At 36.7% G+C, this 18,367-nt stretch overlaps 1 protein-coding gene across 2 annotated transcripts in view; it reads right to left on the reverse strand.

Moving 5' to 3' along the window:
- Nucleotides 1–1,395: 1,395 nt before the first annotated feature.
- The window catches only part of LOC145993741 (teneurin-m-like), a 540,838-nt gene continuing 523,866 nt past the window's right edge, over nucleotides 1,396–18,367 (reverse strand). For both annotated transcript variants that reach the window (XM_083129491.1, XM_083129492.1), the window contains 6 exons: nucleotides 15,506–15,663; nucleotides 13,657–14,698; nucleotides 11,244–11,643; nucleotides 9,849–10,029; nucleotides 6,773–8,372; nucleotides 1,396–3,920 (listed from right to left, as the gene is read on the reverse strand). In XM_083129491.1, coding sequence (XP_082985617.1) covers nucleotides 3,040–3,920; nucleotides 6,773–8,372; nucleotides 9,849–10,029; nucleotides 11,244–11,643; nucleotides 13,657–14,698; nucleotides 15,506–15,663 — 4,262 coding nt within the window. In that variant the 3' untranslated portion in view covers nucleotides 1,396–3,039. The remainder of the gene's footprint in view (nucleotides 3,921–6,772; nucleotides 8,373–9,848; nucleotides 10,030–11,243; nucleotides 11,644–13,656; nucleotides 14,699–15,505; nucleotides 15,664–18,367) is intronic.

Here is an 18,367-nt window from a genome sequence, read left to right on the forward strand (position 1 = left end):
AGGACTGGTCCTACAGTTTTAAACACTGTACAATATGCCTTCATTGGAGATCAAACCTGGTACCCCTTGATTATAACGTGACAGCATTCCCCACTATATCATTGAGGAGATTCGACATACATTTCGAAGCTGTCTGTCTGCAATTTAGTGCTTTACTGTTCACATGGAAGCATCTCTTGTATGTTTTCAGCAAAGTATGTTTTATGTATACATTATGTACAGTAAAGGACACTTCTGGCTTGTAACATGTCTACTGATTTTCAATGGGGCCATCACAACCAAGCAGTGTATGTGATAGTACACAGACTACTTGGAACTGAACCTGATGGTGAAAGTGACTTTGCTTCATATTTTCCTTATATAGAATCACTATTCTTTATTGTGACTATGAAGATGAATGATTAAAGGAAATTGATGAAATGACACTCTCAAACAATCATGACAATGCCAGGACTGGAACATGGAACTGTCAGTGGCAAGATCATGAGTGCAGCATGCAAGATGCTCAAACAGCAAGGTTTCAAGTTGAATCCAAGGAACTGAAATATGCTCCTACATAGAATAGAACACAGAAATCACTGATTACGAGGTGACAGCATGAATGACTATGCTATCAAAAAACAACATTTGTACATATATCAACCATTCCGGTGCATTCTGTCCTCACAACACCTTTATTTTGATCTGTGTACATCATTCCAATACCACATGTAGGGAGTTTACATTTGATGTTACAAATTTCATCTTAAAAAAATATAAACTTCACTTTTCAGTTGTGACATGCACTACTATGCTTTTTAGTAGTTGTTCGAGGCATGGTAACACAGTATTGCCAATATTTTATATCCAATCCTCGTACATGTAACTTCCAAAGGAATTTCAAACTTAATAAAGTTAATGCACAGTGATACAGAAGAGAACATAAAAACTAAAAAAAATCTTATGTACATATAAATACATATATAAAACAATGGTGAGAGATCGGAATTCATATGTAGGAAATTAAAATTGATTTTTCTGTTTTACCACTTTTCTCCTTTCAAACTAGGGATGGTCAAATATCCCGATATAGGATATTCTGATATCCAGATATCCAATATTCACATCATCCAAATAATCCAGGGATTCAGATTATCCAAAATGTCTGGAAATCTAAATATGCACATTATCCAGACAGTTTTACCATTTATTCATCTTTAACGGCTATCCACATATTCTTTATTCATCATTTTCATATTTCACTGTACAGATTTTCTACAAAATCCTTCATCAAATCTGTTCTATCCAGATATTCGGATATCCACATTATCCATTTCATCTCAAACAGGTATCCAATAATTTGAAATTTGGATACCGTTATGCAGATTTTGTGACCATCCCTAATTCAAACTTACCAAAATAAAAACAACACTGTACAAGTCAGTTGCATTTATTAAATATCCTAATAATTTTCACTTGTCTTTTTTGTCATTCAATAACATAATTATTTATACAATGATTGACAGTTTTTGTTTTTTTGCTTAATCCCTATGTACAATTATGTAATTTGTCGCTGACCAGACATGCCTATGTGCCTACACATGAGGCGCACTGGTTAAATAAATACACCATCAGGGAAGAAGTATGTCAAAAAAGTACCCAAAGTACTACGCCTGAGTCCATGAAACAGGTCTATCTACATACTCGAGACCCAGGAAACTTGAGGCCTTTGACAAGAATTGCACATCATATCAATTAAATTTAATAGTATTGCTTTTGTTTTAATATAAGGGTCTATAAACCCATGCAAAAATATCTTCTTTATGAGGTGACAGGTGACTTTTTTTTCCACATTGCCAAAAAAACATAATAAAAAATGGTTACACTGACTCAAATCAAGTTACAACAGATTCCCAGTTGATATACGTGATGCCCAGTTTGAGCAACGAAGAGACAGGTGACTATTTTGTAACGAAAGGACTTTGTAGATAAAATGAGTTTTTATCTATCAAATATATATGTATATATGTTCCAAGCTTTTGTCTTAAGTACTTGTGCTATAAACACTGTCAGCATGTTGAAAGGAAGAATGCATGCTACATTTTTTCTATAAAAAAACAGTAAATATAAAATATATCAAGTAGCATTGCATACTTGAAAAAAAAACACTGAAGCACCAATCGTAAAGCATCTGTTAAACTGACGAACACAAATAAAAATGTACTACACAGTACAGCGTAGCTACATGTTATGTACAAGAGGTTTTTTTTAACGATTTCTTGTACTTCCCACTGTCTTCAGAAAAGCAGCTCTTGCTGCAAGCAGTCGTAAAATTTTTGTCCTAGAGGGGGGGAAGTTGACGAACCCAGCATAGCAAGGAGATACATTAACTGGAAATCACAGACAAGAAAGAGTGGAATTCTTCCTTCTAGAAATCGCTGAGGCAAAGCACTTTGTTATGGTGAATGGTGAGACAGGAAAAAATGTTGCTAAATATTTGTAGAGATGCATGCTACGGTTCTTGAGTCACTCGTTTTTTTCAAAACAGCAAGTACACATTATTAACGTTTTTTGTATGCCTAGTCTCCTTACAACATTACACTCATTCATAACCCTTTCACATGCCACGCACGCCTCACACTGCACAGCTATAAAGGGGGAAAAAAACATCACCCAAACACTTTTGCTATCTTGCACAAGCAGTTTGTTTTATTTTTAAAAAATCTTTTCAGTCTGAAGTCTTCATTATTTTTGTTCATTTTTTAAGTCTTCTTAATCCACTTCTGTATTAAATTTGATGGCTACCCTGTTTGATGTTATGGATTGTGCTTTAAATTTTTTGGATTTTCTTTAATTGCTTATTTGCATTGCAAAATCTCTGTCTTGCTAGACGAATCCTTAGCCTACCACACTGCAGTCTTTTTTATAAACATTGTCACTGAAGCAGTCACGCACAGAATATATTTCAGTGTCACTAAACTGCACCAAAACACAGTAACCAAAAGGAAAAGAAAAAGTATTTCAGTACATCTGTGTTACTTACGCATTCGCTAAGTAAAATCATGAGTCATGTCTATGCGAGCGTGATCTTCTACTTTTTCTTCGCTTACGTTTACCATCTCTTTGGAAAATAACATTACTAGGATCATCTGCTAACTGTGGGTATCGATGAATGCTGTGGATATCAACACCATCGTAACCATCCACGTCACCATGGAGGAGAAGTTCGTCCTTTTCTTCATCAGTCCACTCGGTCCGTCCTTGGAAACCCATCGATACCAACTGTTTCTCCAACTCCCATGCCCGTTCCACAGCCCTCTTGTGCGCATGTTTGAGTATTCTGTGCCTCTCCTGTTCAATGTCAGTTCCGTACCTTATATATATCACCGCATCGGTGTTATGTAACTTTAATTCGTTACCGTGTTCAGCCTCGTGAATCGACATGTTGAACATCCCACCAAGCCTGCGAAGTTCTTCCTGATCGTCGCGAATCTTCAACGTGTTGTCTTTGATGAAGTAAAACACATCCTGATCATGTATGTTGAAGTGCAAATCAAGGAAATAAGAATTGTTAAACACCGACGTCACCACATCTTGCACTACACTATTTACACCACCTACGACACTCACCATTGCCTTCCCGCCTGCGCGAGATATCAGTACACCTTCACCGAAAACTGCTCTCCTATACGCAACCTTCGGTAGAAGGTTTCGAGTCTTGGTCTCCAGCTTCAGAAGTGGCTTCGGTATGAAGCCCAAGTTCTTGAATTTTTCATTGATTTTCTCCACTATGCACTCCAGCCCGGATATTACACCAAATTCTGGAGACAGCTGGGGTGAAGTTATGTCAGCATTTGGTCTATACACCATCTTGGGGGTATATACAGAACCTAACATGCTGTTGACATCATAGCCATACAACTTCAGCCAGTTTGGAAGATCTGGAAGAAAAGAAGCTAATTTTAGTAGAAATACATAAGATTTCTCAGTTAGCAATGTACTTCTACAGCGCCTTTCATGGTCGAGTTAGCCGCGGACCGGCAGCTAGCGTGCCGAGCAATGAGAGCTCATCTGTGGCATTTCGACCCACAGGAATATGCTGACCTCTGCGCTGGACGTGTCAGTGCGTCAGTATCTAGATAACTGGTGCATGTGTTCGTGAAGTGTTAAGTTCTTAACAAGTGTTTGCGATTGTTTTGTTTTAGTTTACATATTACTAGTGCTTTTCTGCAGTCTAATAATGCCACGCTATCCACACAATTTAAAACAAAGAATTTTTATGTATGATTCTTACATCATTACGAATTCTTGTAGAGAAGTTAGAAGGCATTTTGAGACAAGTGTTCAAAAACTTGCGAACAAATGTAGGGAATCAGGGTTTTTTCTTGATTAGAAGCGAATGGCAAAATGGCATGTGCTTACTGAGGAGAAACTAGATGACTTTGGAGAAATTGAAGTAATTTCAGAAGAGGAACTGATGTGTGTTAGTGAAAATTTCCTTAAAATATGCCGTAAATGTGTGGAAGCAGGAGGACAATATTTCCAACATGCCTTCTAACAACGTACGTGTTGTAACTGAAAATGTAATTGTGTGAGATTATTTCTTTACATAGCTAACAATTCGTTACGCGAATGTTGCATCCAGTTTGCCGGCAGACGTGCTCTTGCTACCCTTGTGTGGTAGCTGCCGCTCCATGGCCACTAAACTAATGAAACAGTTTATAATGCTTCACAAACTTCTCAGTTCTATATTCAGGTCATTTTTCCATCTACCCCTCCCTTTCTCACTTTCGTTTCTCTCATGACCAAAATACATCAGAAACTCTATTATTAGTTACTAATTTCCAATATAATTTATTAGCATTTTATTGTTTTAGTAAATATATTACAAATTGCAGTATATAAATGCTAATTTCAGAACAAAACATTAGTGTACACCTCAAATTAGAAATGTCGTAATATGCTCACAATATTATGGAATACAAATATTATTTACAAAATGTAGTATTCCTGAACATCTTCATTTAAAATCGAAGGATTCTCGAACTCCACGATTAGAAATTTAGATGGAGCCAATATATAACATTTGCATTATTGTATTTTCAAACCATCTCAATAATCTTTTAGGGGAAAAACATGGTTGCAAAGCTATTAAAATAATGAATACAACTGCAGAACTTAAAAGGACATTGAGAGCAAATGTATATTCATCTAAGCAAAAAGGCTGGATAACAAGTGTGAAAGAATGGACTGAGAAGACAAGAGAGAGATGAAGGTGGAAACTGATTATTGTATAATTCAAAGGTGCACCCAGAGCTGTAAAACATTAAAATGCTGACCAAGGCAGTATAAAAATATACATAAAAATGTAATGTTTCCACCCTCTAACAGGGCCTTCTTCAGACGAAACTTCACAACAATTAGTAATTTCATTTAACAAGTTAATAATATCTGGTTGCTTCTTCAAGGATATAATCTGATTTCCTCAATTGTGAAAATTCTGTTGTTTTTTTTACGTTACGTTACATGGAAACAAGGCTTAACAGTGTTACCAGAGTTGTAGTGTGGAGTAAGTAGTAGGTAGGTAAATGAAGGTTTAGGAAATCTGCAGGTTAAAAAAAAACAACAACAGAATTAACAATTGAGGGAATCAGATTATATCCTTGAAGAAGCAACCAGATATTATTAACTTGTTAGATGAAATTACTCCATTATAATATTGCTCTCTTTACATGCTTTCTGTTTTACACATTACCTTGTTACGTGTGGTATGATACCACTTTGCACTCTCAGTATTTCTGTCCATACCATAAGTGTCTCCAAACTTTGCTCCAAACTGCGTTCACATTAATTTCTGTGATTATAATCAGAATTTAACAAGATTTTCATTTTCAGCCTAGAAATTACCTAAACTTAAACAATTGAAGAGATTTTCTACAAGTATCAGGTGACGATGATAGTGGCATTAGCTCTCAGAAGCTTACAATCTTCTCCAGAATGTTTTGACTGATACCCTGGGAAAAATCTCTTCCATCACTGGCCACCAAGAACGCTTCAATACATATTTCAGAATATTTCTATTTCTACTTAATGCCCATTTTCTACTTCACTCATTATTTACATGAAATGGACAAAAGAACAAAAACAGTGAAAATAGCTCCCCAACTGTCCTCATAATGCTGAAATTTTGGGAGCTCCCACCAGGAATCAATCCCAGGACCATTTGCATCAAAGGCAACAGGAATAAACATTTCACTATGCATGGAGATCCTTTTTTTCAAAAGTTACATGGAATTATTATATTTGTGTAAGAGTGTATTTTAGCTGGGTTTGTGCTACAAATTGGAGCTGTGGTGCTCTAGTCGGTAGGGTATCGGACTATCATGTGGGAAAACTGGGTTCAAATCCTGGGGTGGCTGTTCTAAGGTTAGAATTTATAAGCAGCTCTGAGGTTCCAAAGCTTCAAAGAAATGAGTACCTGGGGACAACCCTGGTTGGTAAAAGCAACCAGAGAGTGGTGCTGATCGTATCACTTCCAAAAATGGCTGACATCGAGAATGTGTGGAGCATTGCCTATATGTGCTGGTGGCAAAGTGAACCTTACCTTACCTTTACCTAGTGCTACAAATTAAAACATAAAAATTTCAGGATTATCACCCAACAGTCATGAGTTTCTTTTACCCTGAACATTTGTAAATAAAAAAATAATAAACGAATATGTAAACAAAAATGTACATATGAACGAGTGCCTACTGCAACTATGTATGGTATTATGAAGCAACATTGCAATTACCTGTCATATATGAAATGTTGAGCCTTTGGTTTATGGGATCATTGTTATGGAACCTGTAGATGAAGACATCTGTGGGAGTTGTTAACTTGTTTGCAAGCTCCTCCCACGCAGGCGTCATCCACTGTCCAACGACGGGGTCGTAGAGCCTCTTCTCCAAGTGGATGAGCCCGGTTGTAGCATCCAACAGCCCTCCATGGAAGTCAATAGGAAGATAAAAGCTTGGATTTGTGTCCTTCACAACTTTCCCGAATGGAGTCCTGTGTATTTCTTTAATGACAGCACCAGCAGTGTCGAAAATAGCCAGCGGGGATCCATTTTGATCCGTTGCCACATAATATCTCTTCTCTCCCGTTTCGACAGACACTAACATTTTCCTTTCATCATACAGCAACCTGTAAGTCTTGCTGAGCTTCGGGAAGTGAATGTGTGATACGTAATCCGGAATACTTGGATTTGCATAGAGGTACTGTGTAACGTTTCCATGATCGTCATGCCATGAGATGAGGCGATCCTTGTCGTCGTAAAAATACCATGCTTGGAACTTCTGTTTTTCGAATGCATGCACAAGCTGTCCTTTGGAATTGTATTGGTACTTCTGTTCACCTCGGCGGACCACAAAACCCCTTCCGTCGTAACTATTGAACTCAACATCACCGTACTGAACAACTCTGTCTCCACTATCGTAACCTAACGATATTTTCTCTCCTTGTTCAATAACTCCTATCACGTTTCCATTTTCATCATATACATACTTCCAATTTCCACTTCCGACAACTTCCAATACATGTCCATCCGAATTATATGTGATTCGATCCATAACCGATGTTCTACCCATCATAAATTTTTGGTTCTTAATTCTATTGCGCTTATCGTACTCAAGTTCCATTCTAAATACATCGAATGCTTTTATATTCATTAACACCGACTTTATCCTACCATGTCTATCATAATCTGTGATCGTGAAAAACTGTTTACTCGTATCCTGCAACACTGATCTGTTGAAAGTGTTTCTGTAAATGCGAAGGTCACTAACACTTTCCAAAATACCCAAATTTTGATTATATTTAACCCGTAGAGTTTGCAAATCTTTTCCGTTGACCTCGACATCAATTCCGGATATCCTAGCATTGCCATCGTATTGGTACTTGAAATGAGTGTTGTCCAAACCAGTTTTGCTGCCAAATTTCAACTTCTCTTCCTTCATCAAACCAGCATGGTATCTGAACTCCTGCTTCATTTCGAAATTTGGTTCCCTCATATCGATTTCCTTCACCAACCCTGTGTTGTCTTGATATGTGTAGTGAACGGAAGAAAGTCCTGCTAGAATGGTTTCCAACTGCCCATTTTGGTTGTAAATATAGACAACTTTTCCCGACTGATGTGGATACACTTTGGCCAAGATCTGGCTGTCGTCATTGTACAGGATCTCATAGGGGTGTCTGTTCATAGGGGAGAAGTACTGATACTTGAAAAATCCTAGAGAGGTTTGTAACGAGAAGGCATGGATGTGACCCCTCGGGGTGGTAAGAGACTGAAGGGCACCAGCTTCATCGTACTGCAGAAAATAATCACTTCCTCGTGGGGTTGTCACTTTCAAAGGCTGCAAGAAAAAATATAATTGCATTAGAATACAGGATAATGTGATATTCAACGTGCAATAATTACAGGAAAACATACAAGCATGGAAATTATTACAAATTCTCTAGAAAGCAGCCATTGTTCATTTAACCTCGTAAAATTATATGCTATTGCCAATAATTAACTGATTTCTCCATGTTTTTGTTGATTTGATGTAAAATGTAGAATATAATATGCTGTACAGGTATACATTTGGGGTGACTTGAGAAGGTGACCAAAATTCAATCTCGCTTCCAAGAGTATACCAGGGCCCACAGCCAGTATAATCCTCTGTGGTGTCATATTGTCTTGCATTTGTCCTTATGTGTGCTGAGTGCCCCTATATAGCCACAGCTTTTAACTAGAGTATGGAGATTTTATCCCTGGAGATAACATAGTTTAAATTGAAGAGGTTTTATCCGGATGTCAACAAGGTGATTTCTAGATAGTATTAGTTTTTGCTAAGGAGTCTAGGTTTTAGAAATTGAGTGAGAAAGTTTTTGAACGGACATATTTTCTTTCCTTGTTGAGAGATCTGCCCTCATCTTTGCTTTAGTTAGGGGTTATCCCTTTATTGACATTTGGGTACCTTTTCAAAAGGTCAGCCATTACACCCCCTCCCATATATACTACATGGTGGCATACACTGCCATACGTAGAAGGGTCTGATGGGGCTAAAGCCTCTCCGAAATTTTGAAAAAAAAAATTCTAAAAAAGCAGTGAAGAACTTTGGAAATTCCAGAATGGTAAATGCAACCCCCCTTTAAAATGACCCCCAATTGCAATTTTTTAGAGTAGAAAGTTTTAAATATACAAAATATTTTATTGTGTACACCATCCACCTAGAAAACAATTATGTACTATCCACCTTCATAATTCCAGCCCCTCCCGAAAAAAAATCCTGCGTACGCCAGTGGTGGCATAGGATACCAGCATTAGCAGAACAACTAACAGATGTGTGGATAACATAGGAGAAGTTTCTCATATTTACTTTTAACTTGAAGATACTAATTTATAAACAATAGAACTAGCAAGAAAAACCTCATGTGGTACTCTTGTAACTTTTTCCAAATTTTAACAAGGTTAGAAATTTTACTCAGCCGTTCTCTTACTTATTTTAACCTGAAAATATTACATTGAGGTTAGTGAAAAAAAAAAATACTGCAAAAAGACAATCCAAATGTGACTTCCACACATAATAATGTTCACTATTTCTATTAATTCTTTATGTGCCTTATAAGGACATAATTTGTGGTACCAAAATATTTAAATATTTTAATTATTATGCATAGTGATAATGAAGTAGGTTACATAATAAACTGGCCAATGCAGTTCCAGAAGTTAAATTAAAAATCTTATGAAGTGTCATGAAAAAAGGGCCAAGGTTTGTGAACAAAAACATGATGAATAATAGTACATGTCGGAAATTAAAAACAAAAAAACTGCTTATCACACTTACCAAATTGCTAAACATATCTTTGAATGCATATTTCATTGCAGTTTCGTCTCCATAACGGATTTCATCAAGCCTTCCAGCCCTGTCGAATCCATAGCTCTCAGTCATGTCTCCCCACTTCCACATTGTTACTCGACTAAAACGGTCGTATTCCAGTTCCACAGGTGCGAATATTCCGTTCCTACTGCAATGAGAAATGTAAATGTTTTCGATTGTGTTTAGTTTGCACAAATACACTTCAGTACATTGTACACAACTAAAGCATAGTAAATAAATCAAAAAAGAAAATGGCAATGAAGAAAAGGCTGAATCATATTTTATTTTTTTCAATCTTTCTCTACTAAATTACAGTTCTAAAGTTGATTGTCTCTTTATCCCTATATCACGAAACAAACACACTGAACAGATAATTTTTATTTGAACAAAATTGTTTTCCTACCTGTATTTCACTCAGATATTTTAGTTTGTTTGCGATTCACAAAACTACATACAAGAACTTTTCAAGTCAAATTTTTGCAAATGGTTGATGTACCCACAATCATCTTACAAATAATATTGTAAGAGATATGAGAACTAATGTGTTATATTTCACTCAGTGCTCAAAGTGGAAATTCCTAACTGGGGAAAATGCCGAGGGTATGCTTGTATTGATCAATATGGAGACAATGCAGTGGGTGAGATAATACCTATGCAAATTATCCTAGCCGGGGAGAGGGGGGGGGGGGTTGCTTCATAATTTTTTCTTAATTGGGGGGGATAACATCCACCTGATTGCTCCCACTTCTAGCACTGTTTTCACTAATTATTACTTGCATGATTATTACAATTTAGGTTCATTATTATTTGTGTATTCTTTTGTCCGATTCAGAAAGGACATATGGTGTTCTTTACTAATTTTGGTGTGCTGATTTCAGAAATGGCCACAAAAAATGGGCACCATGTGATAATTTTCTGATACACAGGGTGAGCAAGCGAAAAAGTGCACCTATAATAACAGGGTGCAAGCTGGTCTCTGTGGTAGAGTGGTTAGTAGAATGTACTACAATGACAGGGATCCCAAGTTCAAATCTCTGCATGGTTTGATTGATTGATTGATTTGTTGTTTTAAGTCCACTTTATGCACAGAAAGGCTAATCGGGACTGGACCTACAGTTTAAAGTGGGATCCGAACCACTTGTGCCTCCACCGGGTATCGAACCTGGGACCCCTTGATTACAAGGCGACGACGTGAATCTCTGCATGGGTAGTTGTTTGTGAGTGTTCCTTCGTCAATTTCATCATATCACCACTCATCCCCATCTTCTCGATTAGCCAAAAGTGTCAGAAAGGTGAAGTACAATAAACAAAATCAATAAAAAATCAATCATGACAGCATACAAGGAAAAGGTAGCAACTTACCTGGGACCCCACCTAACAGGTCTCGCCAACTGATCGTAAGTGATGTTAAGGAGTTCTACTCTGTCGTCCATAAACACAGCAACAGTTCCAGTTTCCCTGTCATACTCCAGCGTGAGAAGGTTCTCCCCATTCACCCTCAGCTTCCGCCCTATTTGGACAACCTGCTTGTTCTTCCCCTTGCCCTCCCGTCTTAGGAAGTAGCGCCACTCGAACCTATTGGCAAGGTCTCCGCCGATCTCGGTCTTCTGTTTTGCAGGAACGGGGAAGCTCTCTCCAATCACAGGATCAATGTCCGAGAGCACGGTGTAAGGCACAGTCTCCGTGCTGGTGGCATGCGACCAAGGTGCGGCACTCACTACGCTACCATCTGGCAGAAGCATTGTTCTGTGTTCTGCATTTCCTGAAAGAAACAGTAAAAGTTAAGTGAAAGAGCTGTGAGAATATTTTCAAATGGTAATGCCACCAAATTAACAATATTTAATCTTGAGCTCAGGCGATACCAATGCTAATGTATCAATATCAGCAGTGGTATTAGTATTGGTACGTATCAGTTGAATTTTATATACCGATACTGGCAAATACCTTTCCAGCATTTTGGTATTTCACGGGGTTTGATAAAATGCTGTGCGACACTTTTGCAGTCTAGTTATCCTCAACGTTACGCAAAATCCAAATTTCCATTAATTTTGTATCAATATTGTGCAAAGAACTGTATTTTGTGATTACATAACATGCATTTTGATATTCTGATGTAATTCTTGAGTATTTGAAGCAACACTGTCAAAATTGCTTAGAATTGAAGTGGAATACTCGTCCACTAATTGGTATGGGTATTAGATCAGCCTTATTTATACCACAAAATCTTATGGACTATGACTATGACTATGGATGGATTGTTAATTATATATTCTGAGTAGTGCTGAGCTGATGTCACTTTAACCTCATCATCATCCTTCGCCATTTTCTGCCTCTGGCTGGGTCGGCATTCCTTCTCTCCTCATTCCTGTCCCCATCCATCTGCTCCAGTGTGAGCCTAAGCTACTGGACAGGTGGTGGATAGTGAAACCCACTTCAGATATGAGGGGAAGCTGCAAATAAGGGGAAGCCCAAATAAGCAGTCCCAGACCGAGGCAGCAAAGCTATCAGGGTGTGAGAGGGTGTCCAGTGGCATGGCGAATAAACACCACCATAATGTCCCAGGTGTAGACTGTGACAGGCCTGATTAGCTGACAGCTAAAACTCTTACAATTGCCACCAATACTTGGAGATCGAAACTGTTTTAACATAGTTCAAAATCTTTATAAATTATGAAATATATTCTCTAAACGGAATGATACCATATCAATTATTTAATCACAAACCCATTTTTTTCCTGTAATGCTAATGCTAAAATAATGAACATTACGTGGAATGTTTGTAATCTGCAAAAGTGCCACGCAGCATTTTCGCTGATTCTGCAAGAGTTCAAAACTCTGGAAAAGTATCGTCTGGCATGGGTAATTAAATCTGAACAGATTCTCTCTGATACAAACAGCCATAATTCTGTGTATTCTAGACTAAGAATTTCTTCTCGTTTTAAAAATGTAAAGAAAGTCTATCTATTATTATGTTACAAAACTTCACTAAACTAGAACTTCTATGATTGAGATTTTTCAGAAAAAATAAAAAAAACTAAGAAAATTAATTAATTCAGTGCACATTTGTGGCAGAAGATATTCCAGAGAAGAATAGTGAATTCACCCCTATACAAAGACGTGGATTCATTTGACACTACATTAACTTCTGGAGAAAATCATCTCCTGAGTGGTCACTTACACACATACATACAGACATATCATTCTAAGGCATTTAAATATACACAATGGAACTCGGAAATATATTCTCATCGTTACAAAACACATCCCCATAAATTTAATTAAATATGAATAAAATTCAGCAACAAATAAGCTTCAGTTTGAAAACGAGTTTAATACTTTAACTTCCATGAATACCAAATTGATACACAGGGAATCTTTCTCCCCTGTCGCAGGCCATGTGTATCAGATTGACACACAACTTGCAGCCAGCGCGTATAGTTCTTATGAACCTTGAAAACAAATGTGTATATGAGTTTCCCTGGCCACCTGGAAAGGCCATGCAGTCTTGGTTTCTGAGATTTCTCACAGATGGCATGGGAGTCAAGTTTTGAAAGCAACTAAGAAGTGTATCAGACAGGCTGCATGCATAATAATTACAAACATCATCCGATTAGTTCTGGTCCCCCACAAGAAAATGTAAAATCCAGCCTGGCAGTTAAAGCATTAAGTAACTTACTGGTATGATAAAACAAGAATATAATGTTTACTAATGCAGTACAGTTCCGATACTTAAAAACTGTAGTGAGAGAAAAGGAATGGTTATTTTAAGCACTTACCATGCTTTGTTACCACTGTGGATCCCTTGATGAGCATGGACACTGGTTCTCGATCATTTTGTGCAACCTTGACTGTAGCTCCTTTGATACTCAGGTCAAACGACAAATTTATCACTTGTCCTGTTGGTGTAACGGCAGATGTAAGTCTCCCAAATTCATCATAATTGTACACATAGCTTCTACCTGTACTATCAAGCTTAGTCTTCAACAAACCAGTCGAGCCATGGTAATCGAAGGTAACATTGTAGTTGTCTGGAGTACTAAATTCATGCAACATCCTCATTCGTGTCATTTTGAGCCTGCACTTCTGCCCTTTGGTGTTCTCAATGGAATGAACTTGACTAGAGTAGTCTCGTAACAAGAAAACCTTGTTGCCCGCAGCATCTGTAACCGTACTCAGTTTTCCATTGCTGGTATTAACGTTGTACGAAAACAGATAGATTGTTTCGCCCGTAAGAATATTCTTTGTTGTGATGTGCTGACCAAACCTATTAAAAATGTAAATTTCTTGCGTTCCTGTTGAAAATATTTCATACTCTCTTAACTGGTTAGCATCCGGGATGCTTGATATTACCGATCGAATTCTGTAATTTGCTTGGTCGCTGATGTGCAATATTCCATCGGGAGTAACGGCGATCGAAGATATGGTGTTGAATTTGGATGTCGCAGCGAGAAAGTGATCCTCGTCGAAACAATCGCAGCCTCTGTCCAGACAGTTGCACTTTGATTCTGCACCTGCGAAGTGAAAGATCTTTCCATCGGTACCGATGACTCGAACCCTGTTGATTCTTTGGGAATCGCTCTCTGCAACGTACAAATCTCCATTTGGACCGAAGGCAATGCTTTGGGGCATAACAAGTGTGGCATGTGTGGCAAGCTCTATATCGTATCCACCTGCTGGCGTTGGACAATGCAAGGGTCTTCCAGCCACGACTTTCACTCTACCATCTGGTGTCAACTTCAATATCATATGATCATCTATAATATGCAGCGAGTTGTCCAATGGGTTAATGGCAAGCTCTGTCGGCCATCTTAAATGTACCTGGAAAAAATGCAAATTGGTGAATTTTATATTTAAATCAAGTAGTCTTTATGATACTTTTGAGCAATATGTTACATATTTGCATGTATTTAAATAAAAAAGAAAAACTAAATCACTGCATCATCACTGGAATTTTATATTGAACAGAATGTAAAAATGTCTTTCTTGAAAAAATTATATTCTTGCTCTTGACAAAAGACTTGGTCAGATGAGTGAATACAAATATTTTACACACATTAAGTATGTATGTCAATTGGTATGAAGGAAAAGAATGTGACAAATTTTGTCAGTCAAATAATAAAAAGCAATTATTTGGAAAATGGTAAGAGGCAACAAATAAACATGAAGTCAAGAGTGGAAGGGACAAAGCTAGTAAATAATAACGTGCTATATTCACTTATGGGTGTACCTTTGCACATATGCATTTTATTTCTTTCATTAACACAAATGATTAATTGATTTTTAAACTGAAAGAAAATGGTACGGCATACCATTAAGTACCCACAAAAAGAAGCACCAATTATGTACATAGGTACATGCGACACATTATACACCATACAGTCATAATTACTATGAGTAAATTTGTTAATGAAAGTATGCAACATCATTCAAAATATTCTTCATATGTAAATAATAAAAATTAAAGCCATGCTTTGTACACATATAAAATACATAACTTGTTCACAGCATATTTTGAGTACATTCATAAGGTACATATAGGTCTACAGAAACAATAAATGTATGTTGCATGTGGATAAACAACCAAAACAGACAAGACAATTTTGAATATTAGCATAAAATGCTTACCTCCTCCACATTTAGAGTTCCTTCGCAAGGTATGGGCTTCCAGTGTGCCTTATGCATATGGTTTCCTATTACTGTCGTGACTATCCCATCTCTATCAACCATCCGGATGTTGGTACCATCAGCAAAATACACTACATTGTCTGAGGATACTGCCACTCCTGTAAAAAGGAATGTATAAGTTCCTCAAAATGAACAATGATTACATCAGCTTACTTTTTGTTATATGTACAAAAACATGCAGGAAGACAAGTGAAAGAAATGCAAATAATTACATATATTTTACTTTATCTTCTACCCACCTACATTAATTTTGATGCTGCTTCAAGCAACAGAAATACATATTTGCCTATTAAAAAATTAATGTAAAAAATAAAAGGTGAACTACAGATCAAATCTAGGTCCTTTGTTACACCACTTAGCTTTCAAGTCAACCTAGGCCTGACAATTTAGGTCTCTGTGTAAGTTTTAATGTCTATTCCAGGAGTATAAGGATTCAGGTGTCCCACATGTCAACGCATCTTCCACACAGTGCATCCTAGACACTACATTCTTACAGGTTGAGGCTCTGATACTTGAAACTCTAGCCAGAATGTTCATCTGTCTCAGTAATTTTAGTTTCATTTATGTTTCACTTTTTATCTTCATAAGGAGGTCAATTCTGTCAAGTCATCTGTTGCTTAAATTAGCTGACTTGTGCTGTTTTATTGCATTTCTCTGTTACTGAACATGAAGGTTACTGATGCACTCATAATAAGTTTAATATACAATATAATATCGTAACACCAATGCCAAAACCATGAATGTGCTAAATCTTACTTTTCTGATAAAAGCATTTTAATTAGGGATGGGCCGATATGAAATTTTGGCAGATACTGATCAAGTACAGACGTAAAAATTTACCGATACCAATATTCTACCAATCCGATATAAAATTCCAAATGGTCCTTGAAGAACCTGAATGGATCATTGACCTCCTTAATAAACGCGTTTCGAGGTGACTGCAGTGCAAAACAAGTTTAGACATTTGCTGTTTTAAAAAGTAGGACATGGAGATGACCAATAAAAATTATAACAAAATGGCAGAGTGTTTCACTAAATTATAAGATATTTATAGATATATTGGATCGGTAAAGTTATCGGTAATTTTACTGATAAACCAATACACCAATATGCCTACATCGGCCAATACCGATAGATAGAGATGCTTATTTTTGATAAATAAAAAAGCAAAATTTTGGTACAAAAACAGTCAATTTCGGGTTCAAAAGCGGTAAATAAAATAAAATTTCGCTGTTATAGTGGTGAAAAAGTGGGTATATAAAATGACATTTTGGTTTTCAAAAATGTGAATATAATTCCAAATGTGATTTAAAAACTGCACTTACTACACAAAATAAACATCCCTACTGAAAATTATGTCTTCTGTGTTCAGTAGATCAATAGGTGTTTTGAAACATCTATTGTTTTCAGTAGCTGAACTGTAATGCTACTGTCTTCTACTGTTTTTGTTAGCCCAACTGTGTCTACTGTTTTCATTAGACGAACTGTACTGATAATGTTTTCTACTGTTTTTGTAGCCCAACTGTGTCTACTGTTTTCAGTGGCTGAACTGTACTGCTAATGTTTTCTACTGTCTTTAGTTTCCCAACTGTGTCTACTGTTTTCAGTAGCTGAACTGTACTGCTAATGTTTTCTACTGTTTTTGGTAGTCCAACTGTTTCCTATCTTAAGTAGCTTAACTGTACTCTTAATGTTTTCAGTAACATAAATATACAACCAACATCTTTTATTGGGTTCAGCATATTGATGTATGAAAACAGTACTATTGTCAGTAATGAAAAATTTCTTTTCAATACAACTGAATGTAATGAAAACATTGTATAAACAACTAAAATAATGTACGGTAAAGCATGTAGAACTTGCTAGTTAGTAATGCGTTCACACAACAAAAAAATCAAGTGTTGTGAACACATGTTTAAGTGTGTAGCTTCATTGTGGTTAACACACTTTTATAAAATTGAAGAATATATTGATTGATTGATTGATTTGGTGTTTTAAGTCCACTTTATGCACAGTAAGGCTAATCGGGACTGCACCTACAGTTTAAAGTGGAATCCGAACCACTTGTGCCTCCACCAGGTATCGAACCCGGGACCCCTTGATTACAAGGCAGCGACGCAACCACTGCGACATCGGGGAGGCCCTAAAGAATATATTGTTTTATACATTAATTGACATATTGTTCTTCATATATTCACACGAAAACAGCAAGAAATAAGTTTAAACGAAGACCTGACCCTAAATGCTTGAAAAACCAAAACAAGCAAACAATGTTGACTATGTTGATCAAAAGATGACTCCTTTCTGCAATTGGATTATGCAGATATAATAATAACCATGGAAATTCCATGCTGACAAAAAAATCAACTGATATGATAATGTATTCAAACAACTAGCTGCTTTAAGGTTGAGTTATTTCTTAAGAAAGAATTGTAGTAACTTATTCATTAAGATATATCTGACTTGAGTAGTATTCATTAGAAAAACAGTAGAAATTCAGTTGATGTACTGTTTTTCCAATGCACTTCAAAATCACTGAAAATATGGTGTCAAGAATTAATTTCTCTATTCTTGGAGTCAATAATGATTTTATAATATATTGAAGCAAGTATTATGCATTATTATTCACATTGTTTTTTCAGTACACTAGCTCTACTGCACAGTACAGTAGCTGTATAGTAGATCCACAATAGGATTTCAGTTCATTTCACAGTACACAGTAGAAGACATTTGAAACAGTAGAATTTTCTACTGTGCACATTTATGTTGTTGCCAGAATATTAAGATTATTCCTGTTTAAAG

The sequence above is a fragment of the Lepisma saccharinum genome, chromosome 10 (assembly GCF_977018435.1).
Source record: "Lepisma saccharinum chromosome 10, izLepSacc3.1, whole genome shotgun sequence".
Classification (NCBI taxonomy): domain Eukaryota; kingdom Metazoa; phylum Arthropoda; class Insecta; order Zygentoma; family Lepismatidae; genus Lepisma; species Lepisma saccharinum.